Source organism: Bubalus bubalis, chromosome 9 (assembly GCF_019923935.1).
Source record: "Bubalus bubalis isolate 160015118507 breed Murrah chromosome 9, NDDB_SH_1, whole genome shotgun sequence".
Taxonomy (NCBI): domain Eukaryota; kingdom Metazoa; phylum Chordata; class Mammalia; order Artiodactyla; family Bovidae; genus Bubalus; species Bubalus bubalis.
In genome coordinates this window covers 96,568,598-96,582,954 of record NC_059165.1, presented here as the reverse complement: position 1 = coordinate 96,582,954, position 14,357 = coordinate 96,568,598, and the positions used below count along the sequence as shown (strand labels likewise).

Genomic DNA, 14,357 nt, shown 5'->3' with positions numbered 1-14,357 from the left:
CAAAGGTAGAATCCACAGAGTGGGTACACAGGGAACCAAGGTCATGGGAAGCTATGAAATCTAAGGAGAAAATAAGTTCTCAGAAAAGTATCCACTCCATGAAAGCAGAGACTTTGTCTATTATGGTCACTGCTGTGTCCCCAGCATGCTAAGTAGGGCCAAGCTTGTAGTAAATATTTGGTGAATCTTTGTAGCATAAATGTATATTATCATTGTTTGGGGAGGTCTGGGTCCCTCCTAGGCAAGACTCCCCAAGCTAGCAGTGTTGACCTCATCAAAGAAGGAGACCTATTTTTATTTATACATCGATCTATTCATCTTTGGTTGCATTGGGGCTTCACTGCTGCAGGCGGGCTGTCTCTAGTTGCAGTGTGTGGGGGCTACTCTTCAGGTGTGGTGCGTGGGCTTCTCATTGCAGTGATGTCTTGTTGCAGAGCACAGGCTCTAGGGTGCACGGGCTTCAGTACTTGAGGATTCCAGGCTCAGTAGTGGTGACTCGCAGGCTTTATTGCTCCATGACATGGGGAATCTTCCAGGACCAGGGTTTGAACCTGTGTCCCCTGTATTTGCAGGCGATTCTTACTTATCCACTATTCCACCAGGGAAGTCCAAATAGGGCATATTAGACAGCCAGTGAGAATGATTTCAGGTCAGAGAAAGCCTTCTTCCAGGAATGCTTCAATCAGGATGTGTTTTCCTCCATGGTTTAGTGGCAACCCACTCCAGTATTCTTGCCTGAAGAATTTCATGGACAGCAGAACCTGGTGGGCTACAGTCCACGGGGTCACAAAGAGTCGGACACAACTGAGTGACCAACACTTTCACTTTCACTATAATAGCGTATAATTTGCCATCTGGAAAAAGAACCCAGAGAGACTGGTGTGATTTTGGAATAATGGACAGTGGGCGATTTACCAAGTGTAACTGTCTCCTGCTTCCCCGATGGCTCAGATGGTAAAGAATCTGCCTGCAGTGCATGAGACCCGGGTTTAATCCTTGGGTCAGGAAGATCCCCTGGAGAAGGGAATGGCAACCCGCTCCAGTGTTCTTGCCTGGAGAATCCCATGGACAGAGGACACTGGTGGGCTACAGTCCATGGGGGTCGCACAGAGTCGGACACGACTGAGCGACTAACACACACAATCGTCTCCTGCAAGGAAGGAGAAAAGCCATGAGGTTCATGCTGAGTGAAAGTCACTCAGTCACTCAGAAGCCCAGTAAGAGGATTTGGCCTGTGCATTTTCCAGAAGCTTCCACTACAGTGGGTCCCAGGGCCAGATGGCTAAATGCCTCATATGGCTGATCACACCTGTGATTGGGAAATAAAAACATAATGCCTGCATTGCCCTTGTTAGAGCAGCTACCCCAGAAATTCTTGCCAATTTTACAAGGGCAGAGGTGGGAACATCCTGTCTCCTCCTACCCCTACCACCCAATCCCAACTATGTCCCGAGTGTGTGCTGCGCCTAGCGGTCACCTGGCCTGGGAAGTGACCTCCTTCCTGCTGTGGGAGCAGAGGGCTTCAGGATGAGACCCAGTGGCTGATGGGAAAGACAGCTCTCCCTACGCTCTGGCCCCCAAGGTGGGGGTGGGGCTGGAGTAGTCTCAGTGCAACTTTCTCTGACCCCCGACCCTGCAGAGCACTGGTTGAGAAGGGCGGAGCAGCCCCTCATCTTTCACTGGATTTATGGGAAGTTCCTCCCCTTGTTCGTTTAGATATTAACTCAACCAGGACAAGCCAAGGCAAACAGACCAGCGCTGAGGTGGACAAGAGGACAAGCATCTTCCACCCACCGCCATGGATGTGCCCTGGGGCCTGAGGTTGCTTCTTCTCCTCCTGGGGATCCCCATCGCCCAGGCTGAGCCGCTGTGAGTCAGAACTGAGGGGACCCGGCCGCTGGCATGATTCCTTGCATTTGACCCCAGTCCATCGCTTCCCCCACTTGAATCCCCCCGTGCCCCTGTGTATGTTCACTGGCAGGTACATCCTGGTGACCCCCCGGGTCCTGCGGATCGGCAGCCCAGAGACCATCCATGTGGAGGCTCATTCTGACTCCAGTGAGCCCCTCAGCCATCCCCTTGAGGTGAATCTCAGCGTGTGGGATTTCCCCATGAAGAACACTCGGGTGGCCAAGAGAGAGCTCGTTCTCTCACAGGAAAACCACTTTATGGACCAGGCATCAGTGACGGTAGGTGACAGGCCAAGATGAGTGGGCTGGATATACTTACTGCTCCTCTTATGTCCTATTTTTTGTTTAACTTATTGAAGTATAGTTGATTTACAATGTTGTGTTAATTACTGCTGTACAGCAATAGGCTTCCCTGGTGGCTCAAAGGTACAGTATCCACCAGCAGTGCAGGAGACTGGGATTCAACCCCTGGGCCAGGAATATCCCCTGGAGAAGGGAATGGCTACCCACTTCAGTATTCTTGCCTGGAGAATTCCATGCATTGAGGAGCCTGGCAGGCTATAGTCCATAGGGTGGCAAAGAGTCACACACAACTGAGCGACTAACACTTCTTTTTTTTTTCCCCCAGAATATCTCAGGGTAATCAAGTGAAAGGTTAAAAGGTGGGAAGGAGAAGATGGCTTTGTTTCAGGGTGAACAGTCTGAGCAAAGACCTGGAAGGGAGATGCAGCATGGTGGCTTGGGAAGCAGAAAAAGATTTTAAAATCTTTCTTATTAGGCCTCAGCTCAGTTGGTAAAGAATCAGCCTGCAATGCAGGAGACCCCGGTTCGATTCCTGGGTCGGAAAGATCCACTGGAGAAGGGATAGGCTATCCACTCCAGTATTCTTGGGCTTCTCTGGTGGCTCAGATGGTAAAGAATCCATCTGCAAGGCAGGAGACCTGGGTTTGATCCCTGGGTTGGGAAGGTCCCCTGGAGAAGGGAATGGCTACCCACTCCAGTATTCTGCCTGAAGAATTCCATGGACAGAAGAGGCTGGCAGGCTACAGTTCATGGGGGGACAAAGAGACACAACTGAGTGACTTCCACTTTCGTACATTCTTTTTCATATTCTATTCTATTATGGTTTATCGCAGGATTTTGAATAGAGTTCCCTGTGCTCTACAGTAGGACCTTGTGGTTTATCCATTCTATATATACCAGTTGGCATGCTCTATCCATTTAGAAATTCAAAAGTCCCCTAAGTCTGGGCTCCAAGAAAGGCCTTGATTAGCCCACATGACACCTCTGTGCAAATCTAAAAAGAAATGATACCAATCAACTTACAAAACAGAAAGAGACTCACAGTATTGAGGAACGAACTTATTCTTGCCAGGGGGGAAGGGTGTGGGGGAGGGATATTTAGGGAGTTTGGGATAGACATGTACACACTGCTGTGTTTAAAACGGGTAACCAACAAGGACCTGGGAACTCTGTTCAATGTTATGTGGCAGCCTGCATGGGAGGGGAGTTTATGGGAGGAGAGTTTGAGGGAGAATGCATACATGTATATGCATGGCTGAGTCCCTTCACCGTTCACCTGAAACTATCACAACATTGTTAATCGGCTATGCTGCTGCTGCTGCTAAGTCGCGTCAGTCGTGTCCGACTCTGTGCGACCCCATAGACGGCAGCCCACCAGGCTCCCCCGTCCCTGGGATTCTCCAGGCAAGAACATTGGAGTGGGTTGCCATTTCCTTCTCCAATGCATGCAAGTGAAAAGTCAAAGTGAAGTCGCTCAGTTGTGTCCGACTCAGCGACCTCATGGACTGCAGCCCACCAGGCTCCTCCATCCATGGGATTTTCCAGGCAGGAGTACTGGAGTGGGGTGCCATTGCCTTCTCCGTAATCGGCTATACCCCAACACAAAATAAAAAGTTTAAAATAAAATAAATCATAGCTTGAGATTTGAAAGAATAAAAGGCGCCCTCTGCTGGTGACTTGGGAAACAGCCTAAACGGGATTGCATCCGCGCCGGATGCACTAGCTCGGCAGCAACCTGGGCGTTGCACGCGGGAACCTTGCCCCCAACGGCAGAGCCAGAGAGCTCTCATTCAATTGCTTCTCCAACACCTGGTCCAGGGCTTTGCCCGCAAAGATGGAGACCCCAGCAGACCCTGAGGAGTGTGGGCATCTCTCCCCAGATTCCCGAGGACCTGGTCTACCCCCCAAAACCCGGGATGCAGTACGTCATCATCGAGGCAAACTGGGCGCCCACCTCAGTCTCCTCATCCATGAATAAGCTGGTGTTGGTGGCTCCCCACGCTGGATACATTTTCATCCAGACGGACAAGACCATCTACACTCCCGAGCAATCAGGTGCAGCCCCCCCTGGGCCCCAAGTTCCACTTCCCAAGGTGTCCTTCTGTCCAAGGCCCCCCTCCCTCACCGCCCAAGATCCTCATGACGATACCCACCCCCTCTCCAAACCCTAGCCCACACTCAGAATCTTCCCTCCTTCTCCAGTTCAATACCGGGTGTACACCGTGAACCACAGGATGGATCCTGTGCCCAGGACTTTCACTCTGGACATCAAGGTGACCTCTCCTGAGGGGAGGGTGGATCCCAGGTTCTATCACGTGCCGGAAGGCTGGGGCGTGAACCCCTGCTCTCCATTCCTGCAGAACCCGGAGGGGATTGCTGTGATCAGCAAGGATCTCCTGCCCGATAATGGTGTCTACGTAGATTCCTTCACCCTCCCAGAGCGTATCAGGTACCCTGCCAGGAGCTCTAGAGATGGAGTGGGGGCAGATCTTCCTTCTCAGGCTCCAACTCTCCTAACTCTTTGTGCCTCAGTATTGGGACCTGGACCATTGAAGCCAGTTACCAAACTGCTCCCAAGCAGAAGTTCAAGACAGGCTTTGAAGTGAAGGAGTACGGTGAGAAGGGTGTGCCGGGGAGGACGAGGTGGGTCTCCACAAGAAGTGGAGCTGGAAATGCAAAGAAGGTCTCATGGTGCATGTTTCATGTGCCAGGGCCTGAGCTGGGGGCTGGTGAACAGGACCATGTGTCCAGCCCACCAGGGCTGCCAGACACATTGAGGAAGGAGCAAGTGGGGCGGGGAAGGGATGGGAGTGGGGCAGGCACAGTGAAACGCTGAGGGTAAGTAACTCTCTTTACTCCACCCAGTGCTCCCATCTTTTGAGGTCCAGCTGACACCCAACAAGACTTTCTTCTACCTCAGGGATGAGGTTCTGGGTGTGAATATCCAGGCCCGGTGAGTCCCTTTACCCCTAGCCTGGCCAGAGGACCAGGGAGGCCAAGAAGCTGAATGGGCAGAGAAATGAGCCCTTCTGTAGCTCTTAGGGTATAAGAGAGACACTCTGCCACCCATGAGACATTCTTGTCCTGTGAGGTTGTGCACATCATCCCCTAGGTCTCCAGGGTTGCACAAGCCACCTTGTCTTCATAATGGAGTTACACCATATCTCACGGTTCGGACCGTCTCTAAAGATCCATGAGGTCGCATAGGCACCTTTGCCATCTTCTGAGATTGTCCAGGTCATTTCTGGAGCTCAACGAAGCTGCAAATGCCACATTCGCTGCCTTTTGGAATTTTACAGACCATCTCCACAGCTCTATAAGGCTGTACAGGCCATGTTGTCTGCCTAGGGTTGTAGTGGCCATGTCTGTCACTTCTTGACATTATACAGACCACTTCTTCAACTCTATCATCCTACACAGGTCACGTAGACTGCCTGATGAGGCTTCACAGGCTGCCTTTGCCACCCCAGGGTTGTTCAGACTTCCCTGTGGCTCCATATGGCTGTGCAGCCTACCTCTACCATCCTCGGAGGTTGCATAGGCCACATCTGCAAACCAACAAGGCTTCATGGGATTCTTTTGTCACCTCCCAGGCTTGTGTTGGTTAGTAATGGAATCATCTTAGTCACCAGGGGCCCCCTCTGCCCTTCCCAAGTGTTACAGCCTTTCCTCCAGCTCCATGAGGTCCTACAGGATGTGTCTGCAGACAAATGAGGTCGTGTCTGCAGGCAGACACATGAGGTCATGTCTGCAGACTCGTGAGGTTATGAGGGTGCTTCAGAGCTAGTGAGATGGCTATCTATCCTCCAGGTATATATTCAACAAGCCAGTGGATGGACATGCTCTGGCCATCTTCGGGGTGAAGCAGGACTCCCGTCGGATCCCCATCCAAAGCTCCCTGCAGAGGGTGGAGGTGACTGAGACTTACCCCTCTGCTGTCACTCCTCCCCCACCTCCTCTACCCTCTTTCCCCTTCTCCCACCTCCCTTCCTTTGACTATCCCCTACTTCCCAAGAAACCATCTCCTCTCCTCTCTCCTACTCTGAGAGCAGATCTCTCAAGGCCATGGCCACATCTCCCTCCAGAAGAACACACTGATGGCTGCCTTCCAAGGCTCAGAAGAGGACTTCATTGGGGCCTCAATCTTTGTCAACGTCACTGTCTTCTCCTCAGGTGCCATCCTCACCTGGGCCCTGGCTAAGCTCACGACCCTGTGTCCTTTTCCAACCCAGGCACTCCACCTATGTGACCTCAGGCCAGCTCCTTAGCAGAGAAATTGGGAAATACCAGAAGGACTGGGAGGAGTCGAAATTGTGTTACCATCTTATCTTGCTTTCCCCAAGTGGTGCCTTCCTTACCAGCAGCCCTGCTTCTTCCCCAAGAAACTTAACATCTGCTGCAGATTTCATGGTCCCTGTGTCTCTCCAGGGGGTGAGATGGTCCAGGCCGAGATCTCTGGGGTGAAGATTGTTCGGAGCCCATACAACATCAAGTTCATCAAGACACCCCAGTATTTCAAGCCGGGGATGCCATTCAGCTTTAGGGTCAGAGTCTGGGTTTACTCCACTCAGGGGCTCAGGGCCCCTCTTCCCTGAAACAGACCTTCCCAGGAGACAAAATCCCACACTGGATTCACCTGCCTCCCAGAAATTCATTTGTCTGAGAGTTGAGTCCATCATGTCTCCAGACCTATTCCAGGGTTCCCTCAAGTCGTAACTCAAATCCCCCCAAAGCACAGATATGGCTCCAGAATTTCTCCAAAGATGGAGGGGGAATGGTTACAGACCACAGTCAGGCTGGAAGGTGGTGCTTAGACATTTATCTTGAGACCGCATTTGCTCAGAAAGTGTGCTATTTTTGTATACATTCTTTTGGGATGATTTTGAGATGTCTGGTGGGCATTATAAAAGCAGGTGACAATCCTACTCCAAGCTTTCCCCAAGCCCTGCATGTCTCCTCCTATGCTTTTCACCCTCAATCCCCCCCCACCCCTACCCACCTGGCACACAAACCCCAGGGCTGCCACATCTGGCTTTACCCTGCAAAACTCTAAGGGGCGCCATTCATTGGCACTAAATGAGTGGTGCTCCTGGTGTCGTTCAGTGCACAACTTGTACAGCTGTACAAAGCAGTCTTATCCAGACTGCCTTCACAGTTCCCACCTCTTACCTAAGGCCACCCTCAGGCCTGTCCTTGATCTCACACCAGATTCCACCCCAGGTCTTCGTCTCAAATCCTGATGGGTCCCCAGCCTCCAAAGTCCTCGTCAGCTGCACAAATGTGAAAGTACACACCACACCAAGTGGTGAGGCTACTCTGGTCATCAACACAGATGCAAATCTGAAGGAGCTCACTATCCAGGTACCAAACTTACGGGGAAGGGATAGTGGGGCTGGGATTTTGCAAGCTGGAAGAGTTATTGGGGAGTTTACTTGTCCATCACTCTCCCGAGGTGAAAACTGAGGCACCAATCCAGCCAGAGGAGCAGGCTTCAGCCAGTATGACAGCTCGGCCTTACTCAACTCAAGATGAGTCAGGGAACTTCCTGCACATTGATGTGAAGACATTGAGCACAGAAGTTGGCAGCAACCTCCAGCTGAACCTCAACACAAATCTTCGAGATTCTTCTGTCAATAACAAGATCACTCGCTTCACCATCCTGGTGAGGGGCTGGACTTGCACTGAGGAATTCTTTCTCTGGTACAACCCTGGCAAGCTGAGTTGGTGGGAACCATGTGGGATGGACTCAGACCTAGGGGTGGGCTGAAGCAAAGGGACTATGGGCCTCCTTTGTGGGCTCGGATAGCCTTGGGGAAGGGCTGGTCCTGTCCTTCTCATCCTTAGTCTCCCTTGTCTCCAAGGTCTTGAGTAAGGGTCAGATTGTGCATGCCAAAGAATTAAAAAATCATGGGAGTGTCTTCGCATCCACCATTATTGATGTGACTTCCAAGATGCTGCCCTCGTTCCGCATTCTGGCCTTTTATTTACTGCCCAAGGGGACAGGACAGGACCCTGAACTGGTGGCTGATTCCATTTTGATTGATGTGAATGACAAATGCCAGGAGAAGGTGAGCCTAACTCCTCACAGTTGTACACCACCATCACAATTCTTGGGAGATAGTCTGTACAAATTTAAGGCTCTCAGTCTGGGGGCAAGGGAGAGGAAGAGGAAGTGATGTGGCATTAAAAGCTCAACCTCAGAGGTGAAGAAGATGCAAGTAAGTGTGCAGAGTTGAGACTGGCCTGGTGGAGTTCCCAGATGCACCATCAGAGCTGCAGGGAGCATGGACTTGAAAGTGGACTTCGGGAAGCCCCTTGGTGACCTATGAGCCTCTTTTCCTCACATCTCTCTTTTTCCTTGCTTAGTTGAAGATTGGCTTGCAGAATGAAGCATATGTCCAGCCTATACAACCAAGCAGCTGGGTGGCATTAAAGGTTACAGGTGATGCAGAGGCCACAGTGGGGCTAGTAGCTGTGGACAAGGCTGTCCATATCTTGAACAGCAAGCACAAGTTCACACAGAAGAAGGTAAGAGCACATGGGCTTTGAGCCAAAAGATTTCCTGGAGATTCTAGCTGGAGCCTCAGTTTCTTCACCTATTAAATGGGTAATATTGGTGATTGCAAAGATTCAAGGAGCCTGTGGACAGCATAGAAGTTGGCAGGTGGTAAGAGCTCAATAAATCGATGATGGTATGAAAATTATTATTTGAACCAGCAATTACAGTGTACAATTGCACCTTCCCTGGAGGGGTAATACAAATCCAGGGTCCTCTCTTGACCCTCAGATCTGGGATACGGTAGAGGAACATGACATCGGCTGCACAGCAGGCAGTGGGAAAGACAGACTTGCCGTGTTCAAGGATGCTGGATTGGACATGAAGATGAGCACAGGGATGGACACTTTGGCGAGCACAGGTACAGATCAGGGACAGAAGGAGGGTAGAGGTAGGGAAAGTGCTATCCAGTGGTTAGGCACATGGGCTTTGGTGCGAAACAGATGAGCTAAAATCTAGGACGCTGCCACTTACCATAGGTCAGTCATCTTTCCTCTCTGATTCTCAATTTATCTGATCATAAAATATACATAGTAATAGAAGTAACTCACTGTGTGCTAATTAAGATGCAATTTTAGCCATGTGTATCAGAGATACAAATTAACATTGTCTTAAACAAGGGAGACATTTATTTCTTGCTCAGTAACAGGCCAGAGATTATTCTGGGACTCAGGCTCCTTCAAGCTTATTGCTCTGTTGTATCCCAAAATGGAGACTCATCAGGACCTCCTGCCAGGCACCAGGACAAAGGGACTTGAGAAGAAGACACTTCTCTCTCATCTTATTGGCCAAAATTCAGTCACACAGCCCATCTAGATGCAAGGGAGGCTGGGAAATGTAGTATTCATTTCTGAGTGATACATTAAAGATGGAGGCTTAATTGCCACAAACCACAGGGGAGAATGGATATATGGGGACAACTAGGCGTATCTTCTTTCAGCTATAAATAGTGAAAACAATAATGATTTTTATTTACTGCAAGCTGGAGCCTTCACTAAGTACTTTTATATGCATGATCTCACAGATAGAACTATGATTGTTCCATTTTATGCAGCTGAAGAAACTAAAACCCAGAGAGGTTAAGTGACTTGCTTAACCTCTGCAAGACTGCACAGCTTTTAAGTGTCAAAACTTTGAATGTGAAGAGGCTATGAGATAAAATGAGGTGATGCATATGAAGCACTGGGTAGGTAGTAAGCACCCAGTAAGTATCAAGAATGTGGATAACGATCTTGACTTATCCTCTCATTCTTCCCTCTGACTCCCAGACTGGCACTGCCCCCCAAGCCCCTCTCCCAGCCATCGCCGCCGCCGCTCCTTGAAGAGGTTGGAGACCAAGAGGAAAGCAGGTTAGTACTAAAGCTGGACATGGCCCTCTTGGCTCCCTGCTGCTGCTGCTGCTGCTGCTGCTGCTGCTAAGTCGCTTCAGTCGTGTCCGACTCTGTGCGACCACATAGATGGCAGCCTACCAGGCTCCCCCGTCCCTGGGGTTCTCCAGGCAAGAACACTGGAGTGGGTTGCCATTTCCTTCTCCAATGCATGAAAGTGAAAAGTGAAAGTGAAGTCACTCAGTCGTGTCCGACTCTTCACGACCCAATGGGCTGCAGCCTACCAGGCTCCTCTGTCCATGGGAGTTTCCAGGCAAGAGTACTGGAGTGGGTTGCCATTGCCCTACCAGGGCTTAGAACAGAAAACTGAAACCACTCTAGATACTCCAATGAGGAGAGGAGTGACTTAATGATGGAAGTTTAGTGCTTTGAAATTCATTAGCTGAGCTTTGGAAATGGAAGTTGGAAAGGTGTTTGCTGGGACTCAAGGTCATGCCACTGGAGATCTTGCAATGCACAAAATCTCAGGAAATTGCTGTCAATATCCCTTGGGAAGCTGATGGGTCAATAATGAAACACAGAATTATGCCTGCTACAGAAACAGATGGTAGCCCACCTATCAACTACCACTGATGGTAGGGAAAATGGTCTCCACCTCTCTTCCACCTTCCAAATCCTATACAAGAGCATCTGAAAAGTGAAAGTGAAATGGAATTCTCCAGGCAAGAATACTGGAGTGAGTAGCCATTACCTTCTCCAGGGGATCTTCCCAACTCAGAGATCAAACCCCAGTCTCCGGCATTGCAGGCAGATCTTTTACCATCTGAGCCACCAGGAAAACCCACACAAGAGTTTCTAGATGGCAGAATCTTGTTCCATCCAGCACCCTAGCAGCAAGGGAGTCTGGAAATGTAGTTGTTAGATGTCTAGAGTCTGTGATACTGAAAGGGGAGAAGAATAACATGTAGACGAAGACCAGGGTGTGGTGAATCAAGAAGTCTAGAGCTGAAGGAAGATGGGAGGTAAAACTAGGTGTTTTTAGAAGATGGATTCTATGAATATTAGACTTTTCAGTCTCTTTGAGCAGTGCTAATTACTTTGTGGGTCTAAATAAAGGGGAAATAAGTGAAGTCTAATAAAAATTTAGGTAAAATGCTGTCTAATTTCAATATCAAAAATTCTGCTAACCTTCATGGAAAAGTACATATTATAAACTGTTGTTATATTTATGATAACAATCAGTCATATTACTTAACTATAGATATGCTAATCATGTTATATGGTAGATGGCAAGATTTTTAAACTGCTGTAATATTTTAATCTTTAAGTGCACTCCTTCAGTTGGCTAATTTAGAAGCCTTTCAACTTGGCGTCATGCTCTACAGCAAGTTTTGTGTTTTCATTTTTTAAAAATACACAATAGAACCAAGAGTCAAAATTGCATCTTTTTAAGGCTTATTTAGAGAAGGCAATGGCACCCCACTCCAGCACTTTTGCCTGGAGAATCCCATGGATGGAGGAGCCTGGTAGGCTGCAGTCCATGGGGTTGCTAGAGTCGGACACAACTGAGCGACTTCACTTTCACTTTTCACTTTCATGCATTGGAGAAGGAAATGGCAACCCACTCCAGTGTTCTTGCCTGGAGAATCCCAGAGACGAGGGAGCCTGGTGGGCTGCCGTCTCTGGGGTTGCACAGAGTCAGACACGACTGAAGCAACTTAGCAGCAAGGCTTATTTACTTATTTTTGGTTGTGCTGGGTCTTCGTTACTGCAGGCAGCTTTCTGTAGTTGAAGAGAGCAGGGGCCATGCTCTAGTTGCCGTGTGCAGGCTTCTCACTGAGGTGGCTTCTCTTGTTGCGGAGCACAAGCTCTAGGGCACAGGCTTAGTAGTTGTGGTGCATGGTCTTAGTTGCTCTGTGGCATGTGAAATCTTCCCAGATCAGGGATCGAACCTGTGTCCCCTGCATTAATGGGCAGATTCCTAGTCAATACACCACCAGGGGAGTCCCAAAATTACATCTTTAATAAATAAACATGGCATTGCCAATCCCGTCCAAAAGGAAGGAGGAAGAGCAATGCTTCTGAGTTGTATGACCCTGGGCCAGTGAATTGATCTCTCTGTGCTTAACTTCCTCATTAGAACACATCACAAGGGAAGGGTTCAATGTGAAGCTTCAGGGGAAAGATATAGCAAAGCCCTAGGGAGAGCATTTCCAGAGATGTGGCTAAACAGAAGTCGAGTGTCATGGTGCTTAGGTGGATGGGTCCCTGCTTCCTCAGGTCCCTCCCAGCCCTTCCTCTGTCCCTCTAACTCTGGCCTGCAGTGAACAAGTTCGAGACAGAGCTGGAGCAGAAGTGCTGTGAGGCTGGGCTCCGGGAGAACCCAGTGGGGCTGTCATGTAAGGAGAGGATCCAGCATGTCCGCCATGGACCAGTCTGCATCACTGCCTTCCTGAGCTGCTGCCAGCTGTCTGAAACCCTGACTCGGGAGGCCCGAGAGGAGCAGCTGCTTCTGGGGACAAGTGAGGGGGCCATGGCAGGAGGCACAGGGTTGGGAGGGCTCCACTGAGGGGGTGTGGAGTGCGATGGAGGGTTGGAGTGGGAGGACCCCACTGAAGGGTCTGGTGGGTCATGGGAGATGTGCAGAGGAGACCCTGCCCAGCATCTACCCCCTGCAGCGGATGAAGATGATGATTTAGATGACTTCTTCCCGGAGGACGAGCCTGTCCGGAGCGTGTTCCCTGAAAGTTGGTTCTGGAAGACCATTACTCTGCCAAAAACCACATTGGGGTAGGATTATGACCCTCATGTCAGCCTCTGGTCCCTGGCCCTTCCATGCATTATCAGGGGTTGTGGAATCTTCCCAGACCAGGGATCGAACCTGTGTCCCCTGCTTAGGCAGGGAGATTCCTAACCACTGCACTACCAGGGAAGTCCCAAGATTGCGTCTTTAATAAGTAAACATGGCATTGCCCATCCCTCTCCGAAAGAAAGGAGGAAGAGAAACAGAAGCAGCAGCAGCAGCAGCATAAATTCCACTCCCAGTTCTGCCCCTCGTGAGCTGTGTGACCTTGGGCCAGTGTATTGACATCTTTGTACCTCAACTTCTCTGCAAGTTGAATGCTTCTAAATTAGCTAACTGAAGGAATGCTCTTAAAGATTAAAAAATATAACAATTTAACCATCTTATTGTCTACCACATAACATGATTAGAACAGCTATAGGTCAGTAATATAACTTGATTATTGCCGTAAATAAAACTTCATATTATGTACTTTTTTCAGGGCCAATGCTCCCGGGGTGATACTGAGCTCTCAGAATCGTCCCATGCCTTTCTGGATGGGGATAAAGATCCCAGTGGGTTCCCCTCCCAAATCATGGCCCTCTAAGGATAATGTCTCTAATTGGGTGACTCAGTGACCCGTCCATAGTGATGTTAAGCCCAAGACAGTGACCCTCAAATCAGAGGCTCTGTCTAGGCCGCACAGACTCATGTCCCTTCCATCCACCCCCGGGGCCTCCTGCAGCATCTCCCACTACACCACCCACGTGACCGTGCCTGATTCCATCACCACATGGCAGTTCGTGGCTGTCAGCATCAAGACTGGACAAGGTGACCCCACAAGCCCGGTGCTGAGGAAACAGGAGAACAATGGCCCTGACCAGCCCCCCACCCCCACCCCAGGACAGTTGGCCTTTGCTTGACGGCGAGTGCTCTCCTGGTTCTAGGTCTCTGCGTCTCAGATCCCTTTGAGCTGACAGTTATGAAACCCTTCTTTGTGGATCTTAAGTTGCCCTTCTCCGTGATCAGGAATGAGCAAGTCCAGATCCAAGCTGTGCTGTACAATTTCTTGCAGCAGTCAGTCAAGGTGAAGCCTCCAGCCTTCCCCCTGTCCCTTCAAACATATCTGTTGGTGTGTTTTATGAAAAGGGATGCAGTGTGTCCATTTACCGAAGTGGCACTGAAGTGGCAGCCTTTTTGTTAAAGCGTCTAAGACATTTTCTCATTTAAGCCTCACAATAACCCCAGAGATGGATGCTCTGACCATTCTCAGTTTAGAGATAATTGCTTCCTGAGGTTACACCGCACCCAAGAGACAGAAGCCTGGCATGTTGGAGTCCATGGGGTCACAAAGAGTTGAACACTTAGCGACTGCACATCAACAAGTGGCAGAAGGGGTTTGAACCCAGGCAGGGTCTTTACTCTCAACCGCTATGCTACGTTGTCACATACTCAGGATTCTCAGGATGGAGGCAGGG

The 14,357-nt window shown here is 49.8% G+C and overlaps 1 protein-coding gene across 2 annotated transcripts in view; it reads left to right on the top strand.

Annotated features, from left to right (window-relative positions):
* Nucleotides 1–1,708: 1,708 nt before the first annotated feature.
* Nucleotides 1,709–14,357, top strand: part of LOC102408787 (complement C3) — a 30,254-nt gene continuing 17,605 nt past the window's right edge. For both annotated transcript variants that reach the window (XM_006044434.4, XM_006044433.4), the window contains exons 1-20: nucleotides 1,709–1,869; nucleotides 1,982–2,189; nucleotides 4,094–4,268; nucleotides 4,416–4,486; nucleotides 4,574–4,662; nucleotides 4,746–4,828; nucleotides 5,079–5,166; nucleotides 6,024–6,126; nucleotides 6,266–6,386; nucleotides 6,642–6,757; nucleotides 7,434–7,574; nucleotides 7,666–7,875; nucleotides 8,075–8,281; nucleotides 8,580–8,741; nucleotides 9,001–9,130; nucleotides 10,038–10,118; nucleotides 12,422–12,619; nucleotides 12,776–12,887; nucleotides 13,625–13,710; nucleotides 13,827–13,966. In XM_006044434.4, coding sequence (XP_006044496.2) covers nucleotides 1,799–1,869; nucleotides 1,982–2,189; nucleotides 4,094–4,268; nucleotides 4,416–4,486; nucleotides 4,574–4,662; nucleotides 4,746–4,828; nucleotides 5,079–5,166; nucleotides 6,024–6,126; nucleotides 6,266–6,386; nucleotides 6,642–6,757; nucleotides 7,434–7,574; nucleotides 7,666–7,875; nucleotides 8,075–8,281; nucleotides 8,580–8,741; nucleotides 9,001–9,130; nucleotides 10,038–10,118; nucleotides 12,422–12,619; nucleotides 12,776–12,887; nucleotides 13,625–13,710; nucleotides 13,827–13,966 — 2,592 coding nt within the window. In that variant the 5' untranslated portion in view covers nucleotides 1,709–1,798. The remainder of the gene's footprint in view (nucleotides 1,870–1,981; nucleotides 2,190–4,093; nucleotides 4,269–4,415; nucleotides 4,487–4,573; nucleotides 4,663–4,745; nucleotides 4,829–5,078; nucleotides 5,167–6,023; nucleotides 6,127–6,265; nucleotides 6,387–6,641; nucleotides 6,758–7,433; nucleotides 7,575–7,665; nucleotides 7,876–8,074; nucleotides 8,282–8,579; nucleotides 8,742–9,000; nucleotides 9,131–10,037; nucleotides 10,119–12,421; nucleotides 12,620–12,775; nucleotides 12,888–13,624; nucleotides 13,711–13,826; nucleotides 13,967–14,357) is intronic.